Below are 18,127 nucleotides of genomic sequence, written 5' to 3'. Positions count from 1 at the left end.
TGATTCTCAGTCAGGGCACATACGCAGGTTACAGGTTTGATCTCTGGTTGGGGTGTGTATGGGAGGCAACTGATGGAGGTTTCTCACTCACAGTGATGTTTCTCTCTCACATTGGTGTTTCTCTCTCTAAAAAAAATAAAAAATATATATCCTCAGGTGAGGATAAAAAAAGAAATTAGGCTACCCTGTGGCATTCCACTATTGTCTGTAGTAGAAATTCCCCTAAACGGAGGCCAGCTGAAGTCCACAGCCACAGGGGAGAGGCCTGAGCAAGGAGGGTCCTCAGACTCCTGCCAGGCCATTTGCTAAGACTCTGCTTTAAGAAGTGGGGGTGGGGCAGGCTAGAAGGCATCAGTGGGGAAGGAAGGGGGACATATGTAATACTTTCAACAATAAAGATTTAATTAAAAAAAAGTGGGGGTGGTAGAGCTACTAAGTGTCCAAACTCACTGCTAATTAGCAGAACTGATTTAATAATACTGTATTTTCAGTAATTAGAGAAGAAAAAATTTCACACATTCGTTCATTTCATCTTTCCTAATTCTCATACCCACTCAAATATCATGAAATGCTTTTTTTTTTTTTTTTTTTTTTACTGCAATGTTGTTTTGGGAATGCATTTTAGTAAGAGATATCACTGGATTTTAAAAAATCAAATGTAAAGATGCGCTGGCCTTCAACCCTACTGGGAAAATTTTAAGTTTGCAAATTATATTCATTTAAGGCATAGTTTTTGTTATCTCAGACCGACATCCTTTCTGGGAAGTTTGGGTAATAGCTAGCTCCAGCTCTTCCCCCACCCGAAACACACACACAGGCGCACACACGAACAAAAACACACACACACACATTAGCGGACATGCACACAGGTGCATGCACACACACACACACACTAGCACACCCCAGCATCTATTTCGCCTGCATCTGACCAAGCATGGAGCAGCAGCGCTGGCTGTGTCTCCTGGTGCAGGCAGCTGATATCCTCAGTTATGAGTTTTCTCTGCTGCCAGCTCAGAGCATGGCGCCTGGGCAGAGACTTCTCCTTCCCCTAGTCACCTTGTCAGACAGGGAGGATCTTCCCCGTTTTGGAGAGGGGGGCCATGGTTCAGAGACGTTGGCCACCTCCCTAAGTCTCATGGAACCTAAGTGGCAAAACTAGGGTTCAAATCCACTGCCATGTGACCCCCTCAGCCCACCTTTCCCCACCACGCTGCTCCCCTCCGGCTAAGGGAGCGGTGGCCCTTCTGCCTGTGAAACGAAGACTCGCTCGCCCTTTCTGCAGCCGCATGGTGTGAGGAGGAGAGGGAACGCTGACAGTGAGCTCCACAACAGAAACGCAGCCATCCTGTACATCTGCTCTGTGTGCTCCTGGCCTCCCCACAGGGAAGGAGGCGGGGGGGGGGGGCTGGAGAGGAAGGAGGAGGAGGAAGAAGAGATGGAGGAGGGAAAAGAAAGGAAGGACCCCTCAGCCCAGCCAATGAAGGTTTGTACTGAGAGCTGTGATGAGTGGCCAGGGGAGCTGACCAGGAGCTATGCCCGGGCCTCGCCCCCTGCAAAACTCCAGCTCAAATGGCATTAAAAATTCCAGAAATAAACTGAGAAGCAGTTCAGGATAGTGGGTTGAGATCATGGACTCAGGAGGACAACAGACCAGGGCTCTAATCCCAACCTAGAACTCACTAATGATGTAACTGTGTATTAGATGCTAATTGTATAACTAACTGGGCAAATTACTCAATCTCTCTGCCTCAGTTTCTTCATCTGTAAAATGGGCATCATAAACATGGTTGTTATGAGGACGAAAAGAGTTTATATACAGTTTATACATGTGCCTGAACACAGAAGGGGGAGAGGAACGTCCCTTGGCAAGGAGCATAGAAGGGCTGCTTGTATTCATCTCCCACTGACGCCAGTCTCCCTCACATTCCCCCGGGACCCTGGAAAGGACGGGGGCTTAGTGATGAGCTCCCTAGAGCTCTTCACAGCGACATCTTCAAGGGATCAGGCTCAGCCCTTGACTTCCAGTCCATCCACTCCCGCCATATTATCTGCCCATCCTGCCAGGTGCGAAGGCTCATCTCCATCCCCCCGTGCCTGCACTGCATGCAAGTGCCACACTGTATCTGTCTGGGCATCCCTGGTGCAGAGCTCAGCAGCATGCACCTCTGCCAATACCCCTTCTCACTGAAAAATAAGCCAAGGTCAAGGAGGGTGGCAACTAGCGCAAGGTGGCACAGCAGTGCCTGAGTTCGCTCTCCCCCCTCCAGCAGGTGCTGGGCAGGGGCTGTCTGTCAGGTCCACCCGGCTCCCGCCACTCACCAGCCACACCATTAGGTAGGAGAAGACAGCGATCCACAGCGTGGCAGTGAGGAAGGTGACCATGAAGAACTTCTCCCAGCGGGGCTTGCTGCAGTTGGGGATGGTGATGCACAGGAGGAAGATGAGCGGCCAGGTGAACACCCACTTGGCTTTGTCCCCTCTTGCCTCTGCAGGGGGATGGGACGGAGCAAGAAGGGAGGAGAGAGAAGCACACACTGGGTTACACACCTGTCAGTCTACCTGTCTGTCTATTTTTTTCAAGTCAAACAAGAGAATGCTGCCAATGTGACTCTGAGCAACTGATCTCACAGAATCCCATACCTCCATAATGTCACCTCAAAAGTGCTCTTAGCACCACAACCCATTAAGTATTTGTTGATTGAATAACTTCAGTCGGTCCAAATCCTTCAGAGTGAGTTAAGTGAGACCCAGAGTGGGAACAGACTTGCCCAGGGTAGCTGGAATGGGGATGTGGAATTTGGATGGGCTTTGGAATCAGACAGACCTGGGTTGGCATTCAAATGGCCTGGAGGAATCTCATCAACTCTACTTCCTCCTCTGATAATAACAGCTGCAGTAACAATAACAACACAATAATCAATGCATGAAATATTTGCTAGGTGTACCAGGCACAGTCCCAAGTTCTTTGTCTTTAGTAGTTTCTTCATCTGTTCAATGGGAGCATTCTCTCTTTCTTGGTTGTGGCAAGAAGGACATGATACGATGTACGTAACACACTCCCATGTACATAAAACACTCAGCCAAGGGAGAGCCCAGCCTGGCACACAGTAGGTACTCTGGAAATTTCAGCTCCTTTGCTCCAAGGTCACATACTCAGCCCGCGGCAGGTACAAGACTAAAATGTGGGTATCCTGGCTGGTGGGTATGACCTCACTGGCTCCTACTAAAGGAATCCACAAACATTTCACCCAAGGAAAGGTAGCCTCCAAAAACCACCCAGTACAAGCATGGTGTGCTTCATAAGCCACTGGGCATGGTGTGCATAGGCAGGCTCACAACCAGCTCATGGGTGATGCCACTGAAATGTGGAGGGGACCTCGAAAATTCTCTGCTCCATAGAGGCAGCGAGAACACTGGCCAAAATGGTCACAATCAACCCTGTTCAGAACTCTGGAAACCAAAGGCTTGTAGCAATCCAGGAAGTGTTTCCTTAAGAACATTGACTGGGTCTCAGTAAGAACAGCGAGCTCTGTGGCGTTTTAATGTGCCCTGTTTCCATTCCCTCTCACCAGCTCTGCAGAAGCCTTGAAGACAGCAGCCTGGACCCCACTGGAGGGTGCAGGAGAAGGATGGAGCTCCTTCTAAGTCCATTCCCAGAGAAGGGGCGTTATTTGACCTGTCTGGTGCAATCTTGGAAGGTCCCGCTTCCAAGGATGTCCTTTTACCTGAACCAGAGCTCAGCCAATGTGAATAGCTTCTTCCTTGGGGCATTTTTTGAAAACAATCAGAGGCCATTGTTGAGCATCACCCTGCTGAAGGTGGTGGGTAACAGGACAGACAATAGATGAACCAAAAAACATACCAGGAAGAGCTGGGGAATGTGGTATCTATAGAGGGCTTCGCAAAGCTCCTACGTATTTCTGGGAATCTGAAAACCATAAGCATGTGTAGGGCTGTGCCAAGGATTATTCAAATGCTCAGGAAAGGCTTGAGAATGCTCTGAGCTTTCACCCCGACCTAATGTCAAGGCTCTGAGCGAGAAAGAAGTAAAGGCTGCAGTGGGGTTATAAACGGCCTGCTTGAGTGTTGAAGATCTGCCCCCAAATACATAGAACCCGTCAGTGATGACTGGGAGACTCACTGGATCCAGACACCTCAGGAAATCCCTGCACAATCATTGGATGACCCTGGGCTAACCTAGCAGGTATTTCAGTGGCCACACGCGACAAAAAAAATACAGGCTTTATGGAATTATTTGAGAAAAGTCACTAAACAAAAGACAACAATAAATTGTAACAATACACAGACTTGAAGGGAGAAGAGTATGTTTTCTAGAGTTGTCAAATTACATTATTTTAAATGCCCAGTTTCCAATAATAAGAACAACAATTTAGGAGACATGCAAAGAAACAAGAAAGTACAGCCCATACACAGGAAAAAAGTAGTCATTAAGAACTATCTCTGAGGAATTCAAGACATTGGATTTACTAGACAAAGACTTTAAATCAGATATTTTAAAATATGCACAAAGAAGTTTTTTAAATGCCTAAAAATGAAAGGAAAGTATGAGAATAATTTATCACCATAGAATATCAAAATAAAAAAGTATGAAAAAGAGCCAAAAAAATTCTGGAATTGAAAAGTACAATAACTAAAATGAAAAATTCACTTGAAAGGCCCAACAGTAGATTTGTGTAGGAAGAAGAAAAATATCATTAGCCTTGAAGTAGGTCAATGAGATTATCTTGTCTCAGGAACAGAAAGAAAAAGAATAAAGAGAAATGAACTGTGTCTCAAAGATCTATGGCACACCATCAAACATGCCAACAGAGGCTCAATGAGGGTGCCAGGCAGAGAGGAGAGAGAATAAGGGGAAGGAAGAATATTTGAAGAACTCATATTAAAAAACTTCCCAAATCTGATGGAAAACCTTAATATCTACTTTCAAGAATACACATTCATCTCAAATTCACATGGAACACTCTCCAGATTAAATGATGTTACATCATAAAACAAGCATCAAGAAGTTTAAAAGGATTTAAATCATGCCTCGTATATTCTACAATCATTCCACAATGGAAAGAAATTAGAAATCAATAACAGAAGAGAAATTGGAAGATTCACCAATATGCGGAAGTTAAATAGCACACTCCTTAGTAACCAATGGGTCAAAGAAGAAATCACAAGGGAAATTAGAAAATACTTTGAGATGAATGAAAATAACAACACCACATACCAAAACCTTTGGGATGCAGTTAAAGTAGTGCTTAGAACTTTATAGCTACAAATGACTATATTAAAGATCTTAAATCAGTGACCTAATTTCTTCCTTAAGAAACAAAACTGGTAGAGCAAATTGAATCCAAAGAAAACAGAAAGAAGGAAATAATTAAGATTGAAGTGGAAATAAATGAAAAAGAAAATTAAAAAATGAAAGAATCAATGAAACTAAAGGTTGGTTGTTTAAAAAGATCAGCACAATTGACAAACCTTTAGCCAAATGACCAAGCAAAAAAAGAGAAAAGATTCAAATGACTAAAATCAGGAATGAAAGAGGGTCATCACCATGAACCTCACAGAAATAAAAAGAATTATTAAGGAAAATGATGAACAATTGTGCCCAAGAAATTAGATAATGTAGGTACAACAAACAAAATTCTACAAAGACAGAAACTTACCCAAACTGACTAAAGAAGACAGAAAAGCTGAAGAGATTTATAATAAGAGATTGACATAGTAATAATAATAAAAAAAAACTTCCTTTAAAGTAAAGCCAGGACCAGATGGCTTCATGGTGATTTCTACCAAATGTTTAAAGGAAAATCAGCATGAATCCTTCAAATATTCTTCCAAAAGATAGAAGGAGAGGGAACATTTCCAAGCGCTCTCTATGAAGCCACTGTTACCCTGATATCAAAGCCAGACACCAAGAGAACAGAAAACTGCAGACCAATATCCCTTATGAAGACAGATGCAAAAACCCTTAACAAAATTCTGGGAAACTGAATCAAATAACATATAAAAATTATTATACACCTGGACCGAGTGGGACTTATCACAGGAATACAAGCTTGGTTCAACATATGAAATTTAACCCCTCCAATATACCAGGGTAACAGAATAAAGGGCAAAACTGCAATCATGTCCACCGAGGCAAAAAAGGCATTTGACAAAATCTAACGCCTTTTCATCATAAAACACTCAATGATCTAGAAATAGAAGATTATTTCCTCAACTCGGTAAAGGGCATCTACAATGAAGCCACAGTTAACATCATACTTAATGGTGAAAGACTGAAAGCTTTCAACAAGATGAGGATGTGTGCTCTTACTCTTTAGACCAGGTCAGCATTGTGTGGAAGGTTTAGCTGGGGAAACTAGGTAAGAAAAAAAAACGTAAAAGTCACTCAGATTAGAAAGAAAGAAGGAAAAGTATCCCTATTTGTAGATGGCATGATCTTATATAAAGAAAATTCCAAGCAATACACAAAAAAATAGTTAGAACTACAAAGAAGGTCAGCCAACTTGCAAGATACAACATCAATATACAAAATTCAGGTGTACTTATATACAGTAGCAATGAACAATCCAAAAATGAAATTAAGGAGATAATTTACCATACCATCAAAAAGGAAAAAATGTTTATGAATCAATACAACAAAAGAAGTACATGATTTACATGCTGAAAATTATCAAACGTCATTGAAGGAAAATCGAGACGGAATAAATACATGGAAAGACGTACTGTACATGGATCGAAAGACTTAAATGTTAAGATGGAAATATTCCCCAAACTGATCTACAGAGTCAATATAACCCCTATTAAAATTCCAGCTGACTTTTTTTTTTTTAGAAATTGATAAGCTGATTCTAATATTATTATGAAAATGCAAGGGAACCAGAATAGCCAAACCCATCTTGAAAAAAGATCAAAGTTGGGAGCTCTCTGGCTTAAACTTGCCTGAATCGGGTTTCTCTAACATTAAGAGAGTCTGAACTAATTCATGGTTTCAATGATAACAGGGTCCGGGGCTACTGGGGCAATGGAACAATGTCTATACCCAGGGACATCGTCCCAACAGCACGAGAAGCCCCTTCAGCCCCCATCCATTCCTTCAAGTGCAATGTCAGGGACATCTGAGAAATGCTCATATCATGGGCTCTGATAAACATGCAAACATCAGCAAGAGGAAAAAGGGCTGCTATTGTTCTTTCCCTAAGCTTTCAGATTTCTCTTTTGAAGTAGAAAATGACAATTTAATTATGTAAAAAAATCTTTAAAATGAACTGTAACAAAACAGATGACTAATCATACTGAAGGATAAATTAGGAACAGATGCAGTTGCTTGTGAAAAACTTCAAACAAATTAACTTGGACAGTCAACTAACTAGCCAGTCCAATGACGGGAGTGGTTAACTTGAGGCGCGTGGGGGATGAGGGTGTCACTGGACGTTGTCAAGTCGATACTCACGGACCCTGGAAGTAGGAGTGTTTTCATGATCTAGAGAGCATAGCTCCAGACCAGTGGTTCTCAAACCTGAATATAAATCGGAACCCCCTGCAGAGCTTGTTAGAGCCCCAGAGCTAATGATTTGGCAGGTGAAATGGGGGGCAGAGGGGGGCCAAGAATTTGCATTGCTAATAGGATCCCAGGTCCTGGTAATGCTATTGTCTTGGAACCACGTTTTGAGAATCCCCAGTTTAGATGAACTCCATTGAAAAACAATATGATTAACATATCATCAAATTTACCTGCTTAAACGTACATGGTTTTTAGCAAATTAGAAAGCTGTGTAATTATCACCACTATGTAATTCTGAAGACTCTCATCACCCTCCAGAAAAAACCCCATACCCATTAAGCTTTCATCCCCCATCCCCTCTCCTCCCTCAGACTCTGGCAACCACTGATCTACCTGTGTCGATAGACTCGACTATTTTGGACATTCCATTGTGTCTGGCTTCTTTCAAATACCATATGTCTGCAGAGTGCACCCACGCTGCAGCATATATCAGTCCTGCATTCCCTTTTAAGGATGAATAATCATCCACTTTATGGATATGCCCTGTTGCGTTTACCCATTTATCCCTTGCTGGGTATCTGGGTTGTTTCTGCTTTTTGGCTGCTGTGAACACTCATGTAGAAGTTTTGGTGTGTGTGCATTTCATTTCTCTTGGAGAGATAGCTAGGGGTGGAACTGCTGTGTCACGCAGTGACTATGTTTAACTCTTTGAGGAACTGCCCGACTGTTTCCCAAGTGGCTGCACCAGGAGGCAGCACTTGCTGGCAGGCTCTCTGCCTTAAACACTCAGCAAACTGGCGATGGCAGGGCAGAGCTGTCGGGTCCCTGGGTTTGCAAACCACACAGACCCAGCAGCTGGCCTCCTCCCGCCCCCTTCCTTCCTGCCGCCCCCTGAATCCCAGAGCGGACGTTCCAACTCAGCAGAGGGCCCTCTTGCCAACGTCAGCATTGCGACCAGGCAGAGGACAGCACTTTGGTGTCAGGTAGCCTGGGTACCAGCCCTGCCCGTGGCATCTGCTCACCAGTGTGTGGCTTCCTGAGCCCCCGTTTCCTCATTCCTGATGTGGGGACCACGCCAGCCATTCAGCAGGGCTCTGTCAGACTCTATGTACTGCACATAAGGTGCTGAGTGCAACGCTTGATTGAAGGATGTGTTGGCCAAGCTACAAACCGGGGCTGACCCTCCTCTGCCTCACTATGGGACTGAAGCCACATGGGTCCCTGGCCAGGTTTGCTCTAAGGCAGTGATGGCGAACCTATGACACGCGTGTCAGCACTGACACACGTAGCCATTTCTGATGACACGCGGCCGCATGCCGAGGATGAAACATTTGCTGCTCCTGAGGATGAAACACTTGCGACTAGAGTCTTGGAGTTAGTTTTTTCCTCAATGTGACACACTACCCGAGTTATGCTCAGTTTTTTGGCGAAGTTTGACACACCAAGCTCAAAAGGTTGCCCATCACTGCTCTAAGGTAAGTCATCTGTTAAGACTTAACTTAGAGCAGAATGTTACTGCTTTTTTCCAGGCTGCACGACAACATGGAAGTGGACATGCTGAGCTGACCTTCAGCAGCCTCATTCCAACCTCCTTCACTAGTGCCTGCAGAGGCATCTCCCAGAATCCCTTGCAGCTGAAGTTCAGGATTCATAATAGGTTCCCTGATTTGAAGAGGAGAATTGAGGTAGGGCCCGGCTACCTTTCTGCTGCGTCAGATGCATTCCGGTTAAATCGGGGCATCCATGCCCAAGCACTAGACAATCCCGGAGGCCTGACCAGCATCCCAGTGTCCAGCTCATGTTGCTATGGGAGTCAAGACACAGCTGTGGCAGTGGCCTCCTGGTCCCGGCTCACAGCTCTGGTGCTGAGCTCTTGAAATCAACAGTTCTGATGCATTCTGGCTCCCTGCCCCTAGTTCTGGCACAGTGGCAGTGCCACTCCGGTGCCGACATTACAGTGCCCTTCCCACGACTGTGTAAGGCACCTATGCTCCTGTACTTCCATTTTCCTGCATCTGAGATGGGCTGCATCCTTCATCTTCTAACAACGCTAGAGGCGTGTGTGTGCTCAGCACCTCTTCCCTCAGAACCACACTCCCAGGGGCCACCAGAGCCATGTTGGCCAGCACAGCTGAGTGCCCGGGGTGGACACCTGACGTCTGGGTTGATGGCATTTTCTCTCTCGGGACTCTGGACCTCACATGTGATACCAGGGAGCTGTTAGGAGGCGGGAGCTGTCATGAGTCGGTCTGGGGCCAGTGGAGGCCCCAGTCTGCCATCTGGACCAACCATGAATTTGCAGCCAGTCTGCAGCCAAGGAACAGATGAGACAGGCACGGATGGAGAAATGAAGAGCCAGGAAGAGGCTCGACACCCACTGAGGCCTAGAGTCAGCCCCCAGCGAGTCCAACTGCTTCCCTGCTCTTGGGACCCTAACACGCCCCTATAACCGTATTTTTGTTTTTGTTTTTTAAATTTTTATTGAGTTTTTTTTTTTTACAGAGAGGAAGAGAGAGGAATAGAGAGTTAGAAACATCAATGAGAGAGAAACAGTGATCAGCTGCCTCTTGCACAACCCTTACTGGGGATGTGCCCGTAACCAAGGTACATGCCCTTGACTGGAATCGAACCTGGGACCCTTCAGTCCGCAGGCCGACGCTCTATCCACTGAGCCGGTTAGGGCTATAATTGTATTTTTGAAAATGTTCCTCTTTAGCTCGAGGCAGCCTGTGTGGGCTCCTGTTGTTGGCAGGTGAGGAGGCCTCAAGAACCAGCTCACGTCCACTGCATGGGAGTCCTGGGCCCTTCACCTCCCACCTCCCAGCCTGCACTGCTCTGGCCTGGCTGCGGGGCCACATGGAGTGGATCCCAGGGCAGGTGGCCCAGGTACCTGGTTCTGTCTAGTTGAGACTGCCCCTTGGGCAAGCCCCCGCCCCTCTTTGGGCCTCAGTTTCCCACTTTGGAATATAAGAAGGCTGGTCTAAAAACGTCCAAGATCCCTTTTAATCCTAGTCTTCAGAGACTGTTGCTAACCACAAGGAACTTAAGAGGAAAACTGTTTTCATTTAGATTAAAAATATATATATTGAACCTCTTTCTCCACTATGCTCTATTAGCTGTTTTTACAAACCACTCATAGCCGGAAAGTGGAAAGAACACAAATTTCCATAAACTGATGGATAGATATATTATTCAGCCATACAAAGGAACAAAGCGCTGATACATGCTACAACACGGATAAACCTTGCAAACATCATGCTAAGTAGCAGCCAGTCATGAAAGGCCATATGTTGAACGATTCCATTTATATGAAATGTCCAGAATTGATAAATCTAAAGAGACAGAAAGTAGCTTAGTGGTTGCCAGGAGATGGGATTGGGGATAACTGCTAATGGGTAGAGGGTTTCTTTTGGGGGTGGAGTATTCTGAAATTGATTGTGGCGATGGATGCACAACTTCGTGAACACAGAACCTTGTGAAAACCCCTCAATGGTATACCTTAAAGATATGACTCTATGGTAGGTGCATTATATCTCAATGAAGCTGCTATTCACCAATAAAAACGCTCAGCCAGCGGTTGTTGTAATCGGGCTGTGGACTGGCACTTCAGCGAGCCACAGTGACCGATTCACAAGGGCGCGTCTTTGAAACCCTGACCTTGACTTAGGAGCCAACCTACCAAACGTGCAATTACTCCAATGGCTCCCAACACCAAGGCAAGAACAAGGTCATTTCCACCACAAAGTGCTGTGTGTCTCTGGGGGCCTGGGACAGACAGGAACTGCGTGTGGCGTTTCACGTGGAAATGAGCCCACAGCACCTGCAGCTTCTCCCGTTTCCCCCGATGTGCTGAGGGGCCGAGAGGAAAGACCCGGTGCATGGAGTTTTCTAGAGTTCCGTTTGTGCAGTACCCCCTCCCGGGGCTTAGAGACCCGAAACAGACCCCGCTCTCCCCAGCCAGGTGCTTTGGAGAACTGAGGAACACGGGGGTGGGGTTAGAGGAAGAGGCCCTAAAACGCCGGAAATTTCCAATTTCCCGTGCTGAGTTTTATTATAATGAAGGAAGACAAGATTTGGGGCTGCCATCCAAGCTCTGACAAGAGCACGTGAGGTCCCACGGGCCCATAATTCAACTCAGTTCCACACGGTTCACACACAAGGTGTACAAGCCAGCACGGAGGCAAGCACTTCGTCGCGGGCTCCGAAGGAAAGGAGCCGAAAGCATCCATTGGTTGGCGACGGTGTTGTCCCCTCGGCACGCCTAGGGTCAGAGTGTCAGCGTGCAAACCCCAGCTCTGCCCCTTCCTCCTGGGTGACCCTGGGCACGCTAGACCTCCCTGTGCCCGAGTTTCTTCCCCTGGGGAGTGGCATCATGGTGACAGCAGCCACCTTCTAGGTCGTCATGAGAACACGGTGAGTTGATTCCTGGGAGGCACCCTGCCTGGTCCACAGGAAGTCCTCAGTGGGTTTTACCTCCCGTTGCTGTTCAAGAACCTCCAAGGGCCTGAACTTTTGAAAAACACACATTCACCCCAGGTTCTCCCTTGAAGTGGGCTGAACTATATTGTAGGTCCGGGGCACATATGTATCTAAGGCCATTCGCCCGCCCCCTAGGTGACCACGAAGGCCATTCGCATGCCCCCTCTGTGACCGCCGTGGGCCAATCCGTGCCGGCGTTCACAGCTCGGGAGGCTCAGGGTGGGAGAGGGGCTGCCCACCTAATGGCAGGGTGACTCGGGAAGTCTCACAGCCCCTCCGGGCCTCAGTTTCCCTCTGTAAAATGGGGATAATGATCATGCCTCCCTCACGAGGCAGCTGCGAGGGTCTGATGGAAGCGCACCTAAAGCAGCAGCCACGCCGCTGTCTGTGCTCTCCCCACCCCCCGCTTCTCCCGGCCAGGAGGGGAAGAGGGGGAGGAAGTGACTCCTGGTTTCCAAGGGCAACCGCTGGAAACACATCCGCGGGGGCACAAAGGGAGCTTTCCGCAGGGACCCACACTGGGCAGGAGCCTCTGGCCTGAGGGGGAAGGTGGACCACGGCAATGGAAGCCCCCGCCCGCCAGGAAGGGCAGCGCTCCCTGCAGAAGGCCTCAGGGTGCCGAGGCCCTGGGAGCTCCTGGGCCCAGCCCTTGTAAGACAGCAGCCTTCTAAGCACCCACCCCCGGAGGTGACCCGCCCAGGATCCCCTCCGGGAGCCAGATCTGATTCCCCATCACCGCTTCTGGGAGGAGCACCAAGTCCTGGGGCAAGGGGAGGGGGCGGCTGGCCCTGGGTCCAACCCATCCAACCCACCATCGAGGTTTCCAGGAAACGGAGACAAGTGGGCCTCCCAGGCGAACACCTCCCTTTACAGGATCAGAGCTGCCACGGGCAGGTCCCTTCGCCGGGTCCCCGCAGAGCCCTGGACAGCGGGCAGCCTCAGGACCAGGACTCAGATGACGTGGCCCATGGAAGGGGTCACTGAGGCCCCATCAGGCCCCACGTCTGTAAAATGGGGACCCGCCACCCACCTCCTGGGGCTGGAGGACAGAACTCGGTCCCACCGGGGCCAGCGCGGCTCAGTCCTGGACGGTGGCTGCAGCCACGCGTGGCCCTCCCTGGCATCTGGGCTCCAGGCCCCGAGGAACTGGAAGCCCTTCCGTGACCACGGCCCAGAGTCCCTGTGCTGGCTGCATGTGGACTCGGGACAGGAACGGTGCTGGCCATGCGATGGCTCGGGGCTGCATGGGGTCCCCAGGGCGGTGGTCCTCTTCTGAATGCGGAAGTTAAAACCATGAGGTGAGGCAGCCCCCGCCCCCGCCCCAGGATCCTGCTCGTGTGTCCAACAGGTAATCTCATATACGTTCCTGGGGTGTAGAGGAGATCACCCCCTTTCTCTCAGTGTCCAGACCCCAAAACCAAGCTCCCACCGACCACAGGGTGACCGTTAGCCCAACAGACCAGCTGGCTGCGCATGCCCGATGCTCCCACAGGGTCCCAGCAGGTGCGCGGACGTGCCGGGGTGTGAGGTGAGGGCCGAGACTCACATCCATCCCCTCCGCCCCCGGTCAGCAGAGGGAGGTCTTGGGGGCCCAAACCCCTGTGCTGGGCCTCCGGCAACCTGAGTGAGGAGACACATGTCACTCTCTGGGTGTGGCCTTCAGGTGAGAGGAGGCTGGGAGGTGCCGACCAGGAGCAGCGTTCCTTGCCTGCCCAGTCCCAGGACACACAGGGAGAGGGCTTGGAATGCTGAGTCCCAGACCTCACTCCAGGCTGCCGGTTTCGGTGTGGGAACCAGGCCCTGAATTTCGGGGAGATCCCTGGGTAGGGGCGACCAGCATGCCCCGGAGGCTCCAATCCAGAAACCCCCAGGGAGCCCTGGGTCCCACACAGAGCCTCTGTTTTCAACATGCAGCACGTGGTAGAGCTGGGGGCAGGGGTGTCCTGGCAGAACCCCAGACAGCACGGCCCGAGGGCCTCGCACGCTCGGAACTCACCAGGGACGGAGAACGGGGTCAGGAAGGCGGCCTCCACCGGCTCTGCCTCCGGGGGCGGCGGCAGGGGTGGGGGCTGCTGCTCCCCAGGGGGGTCTTCTGGGTTTTCCATGGGAACATTCCCATTTTTGATGCTCTCTTGCCTCCCGTTTTGAAGTGGCTTCCTGCTCACACCGTTCGCTGAGTTGATCAGTCTCTGCCTCTGTGTGGACGGGGGCAAGACAAACAAGATGAGACTGTGTTAGACAGCTCCTCGGCAGGCACATAGCCCTCAGCGGTTTCCAGAACACACCCCTGGGATGGGTTGGCCTGGGAATGACCCAAGGACCTCGAATCCACCCAAGTTCGCTCCTTTCCTTTTGGACCAATACGAGCAAGCCTTTCGGGAATGGCCAGAGGCCTGGCCTCCTCTCCTCGGTGCCCATGACAACCCAGCCCATGACACTGAGGACAGTGATTGTGCCGGCTCCCCCGATGGTCGCTCACCAGCCACCGGAAGACAGTCACAGGACAAAAGAAGTCCCAGAAGTAGCTGCTGCCCACCAGGGCCCCAGTCTCCCTCTAGAGCTGTTCTGTGCATATAGAACAGCTATGTACTCCTCTCCTCCCCTCCTCTCCCCTCCCCTCCCCTCCCCTCCCTTCTCTCTCTCTCTCCCCTCAATAACATCTTCAAGAAACAAGCCATACTTCAGACTGGCCTTTCTCCTGTTAGTTTCACTCTAGTGCAGCGATGGCGAACCTATGACACGCGTGTCAGCACTGACACGCGTAGCCATTTCTGATGACACGCGGCCGCTGAGGTTTATTAAATGCAATTATATATAACAATTATACATTTATGTTATTTAAACTATAAATATCGCAAAATAGTGTTTTTTTCCTCAAAGTGACACACTACCTGAGTTATGCTCAGTTTTTTGGCGAAGTTTGACACACCAAGCTCAAAAGGTTGCCCATCACGGCTCTAGTGCTTGACAAACACTTAGTGAAACCTCTGGCCATGGTGTCTGATTGCTGCCTGCCTCTCACTCACTCCCGATCAGATCCTTTGCTGCCGGGGTGATGTCCGGGCTTCCGCCCTCACACAGGCGCCACAGGTACGGTGCTACACGCCAGCCTGGCAGAGGACGCGCTGGGGGCCTGACACTAGGAAGTGCCATCACACGTGTCTCCTCCGCGGCCGCTCGCTCTCTCTCTCGGTCCTCTTACGCGAGCTCACCTCGTTGATGATGATCCTGCTGGCCATCCGCAGCCGGGTCCTGGGCCCAAACTTATTGGTGATCATGACGCGCAAGCCCGCCTCGGGGAAGCTGAACTTGGGAGGGCTGGAGCTCATGACCTCGTCCACCATCACCACTGGGTTTTTGCTGTACCGTGGCTCCTCCTTCACTGTATGGAGCACAAGGCCATGATTAATGCCGAGGTCCCCCCGCCTGGGGACACCCCCTAAGTGCTGGGGCAGCCGACTGCCTGCCCCTCTGGCGCAGACTTCTTTCTCGGGCTGAGGTCCCGGCCGCTGGCCGCCGCCTGGGAGCCTCGCTTCAGCTCCTCCCTCTACTCAAGGGGCCAGTGGCGCTGAACCACCTGCCAACTTGAAGAATGAGACACCACCCCGCGGTCCCCCCATTACAGGCCCTCTCCCGGGCAGGCCCTCCACCTCCAGCCCCCCTGCCGATCGACGCCCCCTCTCTTCTGCCTGCCCTAAAATCACTCCCCATCGGATCTTGTGCCCCCTCTCTACTGGGACCCAACTTGGCTAATGGCAAGGGTCTTCCCATTCCTCCTCTGGGCCTCCCTGGGCAGCCCACCCGTGACTGTGAGGGACCTTGCTTTCTCCTGATTACAGAGGCTCCAAGGAACCCCTGGGATGGAAAAGTCTGGAAAGCACCGGAGAGCACTGGCTCTAAGCTTCTCACGAGGCCACCTGCTCTGTCTTTGAGGGACCACGTCCTCCCGGCACAGGAGGAGGTTTCCAACTTTATTCCCCTTGAGGCAGGCAGCCAGGGCCAAGCACGGGCCCTGGACGAGGCGACTGAGACCCGGGACGGGGGGCCTGCCTGCTGAGGGCACATGGAGGGCTGCTGGCCGAGCCCGGCGTCTCTAGTGAACCTGCCACCCTCCAGCCCGAAGGCCGGTGTCTCTGACCCTATGCTTCTCCCCATGAGGCCGAAGAACAAATCTCCCCAGGCCTCAGCCCTCTCCCTGCCGCCTCCCTGAACACGCTCAGGGCTGGAGTCCTGGGGGATCTGACATCTAACTCCAGAGCCCCGAGGGCCCTGGTGACAGGACCACTCAGCACAGCACACAGAACAGGCGGCTCCCCTCCCAGGGGCTGTCACAGCAGACGTGCCTGCCCCTCCGCACGGGTCCCCAGCTCCCCGCTGAGAGGGTAACCAGGAGTGTCCTCCCCCGGTGACAGGGTAAGCAGGAGCGGTCAGGGTGACCCCACAGGAGAGAGTTAATGGCACAAACAGGAACCAATGCACACGAGACACGCACCCTCACCCGACAGCAGCAAGGCTCAGCAGACAGGAGGCGTGGGGGTTAGAAACAGAGCCGGAGGGCCAGGCCTTTGTCGGAGACGGACACGGGCCCCCGGCGAGGCGTGCGCTGGGCTGGCGAGTGTGTTCTTAATGCACGTGTTATCGCTGGGGCCAAAGCGGGTTACTTACAATTTAGAAGAGAAGCGGGAAGGAGACAAAGGCCGACAGGGATTGCCAGAGGCGACGAGCGTGCGGAGGATGCCGAGAGTCTGGGGCAGCGTTCTCGACGGTGGCCGAGGTGGCAGGGTTATTGAAGGGGGCGGTTAGTAGAGGGGCTGCTGCCACGGGGATCCCAATGCTCGGGGGCCTCTGGCCTTCGGGACGGCCCCTCTCCTGGCTGAATCCCATGACTCCGTCCCACTCTCAGGAGTAGGAGCCCACGTGCCCACCGCCCCTCTGTGCTGCAGGAAAGCCCAAACCCCCCCTGCTCCGGACCCTGCCTCTATCGCAGAGAGGGAGGCGGAAACTGGCAGAACCACAGAGCCAGCCCTGTCCCAGGCAGCGCCTCGGGGGACAGCTGGGGTCCCAGCGAGGGTGACACCTGATGCCCTGGGTACCTTGACCTGGTGCTGCCCACCAAGTGGCACACAGGGTGGTGCTTCCGAGCCAAGGGTGGCTGCCCAGAAGGTAACTCGATTGCGGAATGGTTCTGGCAGTTCAGCCAAGGCCGGGTAGCGCTCCCTCCTTCCCTGCTCCAAGCCCAAGCTGAGCCCCGGGCCGGGGCAGCCCGGCGAGGTCCACAGGGAGCCCAGCCGGCGGTCAAGGTGGCACCGGGTGGCCGGCTGTGTGCAGGACCCCCTGAGACCAGGGAGACAGGCTGTGCTCCCGGCAGGGGCAGGGCACGGGGCCTCCCCACCGCGGTCCTGGGGACCTTGGCTTGCTGTCCTGGGCTCTGCTGTCTTGAGCAGCTATGAAACGTGACGTGAAACATTTGAAGAAGTTTTAGAAAAACCAGGGCCCTGGGGATGGGCCTCCTCCGTCGGCCACACGGGCAGTAGGTAGCTCTCGGGCGGGCACTGAGGAAGCGGGCGTTTCCCGCCGGCCTGCGCTGACTCACCACTTGGAATCTCTCTCTCTGCCATGAAGGGTCGGAGGCCCCGGGAACACTGTGTCCCGGACAGGAATCAGCCTGTCCTGAGGGACCGTGTGGGGACCTGGCAGCCACTGTCTGTGGAGCTAAAATCCCAAACAGCAGCCTCCTGGTTCCCTCCCCTGCTGAGGGGTTGCCCTGCAAATGGCTCTCCCCTGGGGCAGGGCACGGAGAACCGGGACTGGGCACAGGCCGGCTCTGCAGGCTGCCTTTCTCTGTGGCTCACAGGTGGGCCTCTGGCAGCCAGGCTGTGGCCTTGGCCACACCTGCACCCCCAGCCCAGGAGGCTTCCTCCTTCCGCTGGAGAGAGTGGGCCCTCAGGACCGGCGATGGACAGAGCGCCCTTGCCCGAGGTGCCCACGGGAGGCGGCATGAGCCTGACCCGCCCCCGGGGGGAGACTTCGGAGGGGCCAAGGGGTATAGACTTTGGCCCCACATCCCAGACACAGGCAAACAGGCTCCTCCAGACCCCCTGGTCCCACCACTGAATGAGAGTCGCC

At 51.6% G+C, this 18,127-nt stretch overlaps 1 protein-coding gene across 2 annotated transcripts in view; it reads right to left on the bottom strand.

Annotated features, from left to right (window-relative positions):
• The window catches only part of SLC24A4 (solute carrier family 24 member 4), a gene marked incomplete at its 5' end in the record, with an annotated part of 120,035 nt that overhangs the window by 4,906 nt on the left and 97,002 nt on the right, over window positions 1-18,127 (bottom strand). For both annotated transcript variants that reach the window (XM_079769492.1, XM_079769493.1), the window contains 3 exons: window positions 2,320-2,486; window positions 13,998-14,196; window positions 15,214-15,383. In XM_079769492.1, coding sequence (XP_079625618.1) covers window positions 2,320-2,486; window positions 13,998-14,196; window positions 15,214-15,383 — 536 coding nt within the window. The remainder of the gene's footprint in view (window positions 1-2,319; window positions 2,487-13,997; window positions 14,197-15,213; window positions 15,384-18,127) is intronic.

The sequence above is a fragment of the Cnephaeus nilssonii genome (assembly GCF_951640355.1).
Source record: "Cnephaeus nilssonii genome assembly, chromosome: 4".
Taxonomy (NCBI): Eukaryota; Metazoa; Chordata; class Mammalia; order Chiroptera; family Vespertilionidae; genus Cnephaeus; species Cnephaeus nilssonii.
This window is presented reverse-complemented; position numbering and strand designations above follow the sequence as displayed.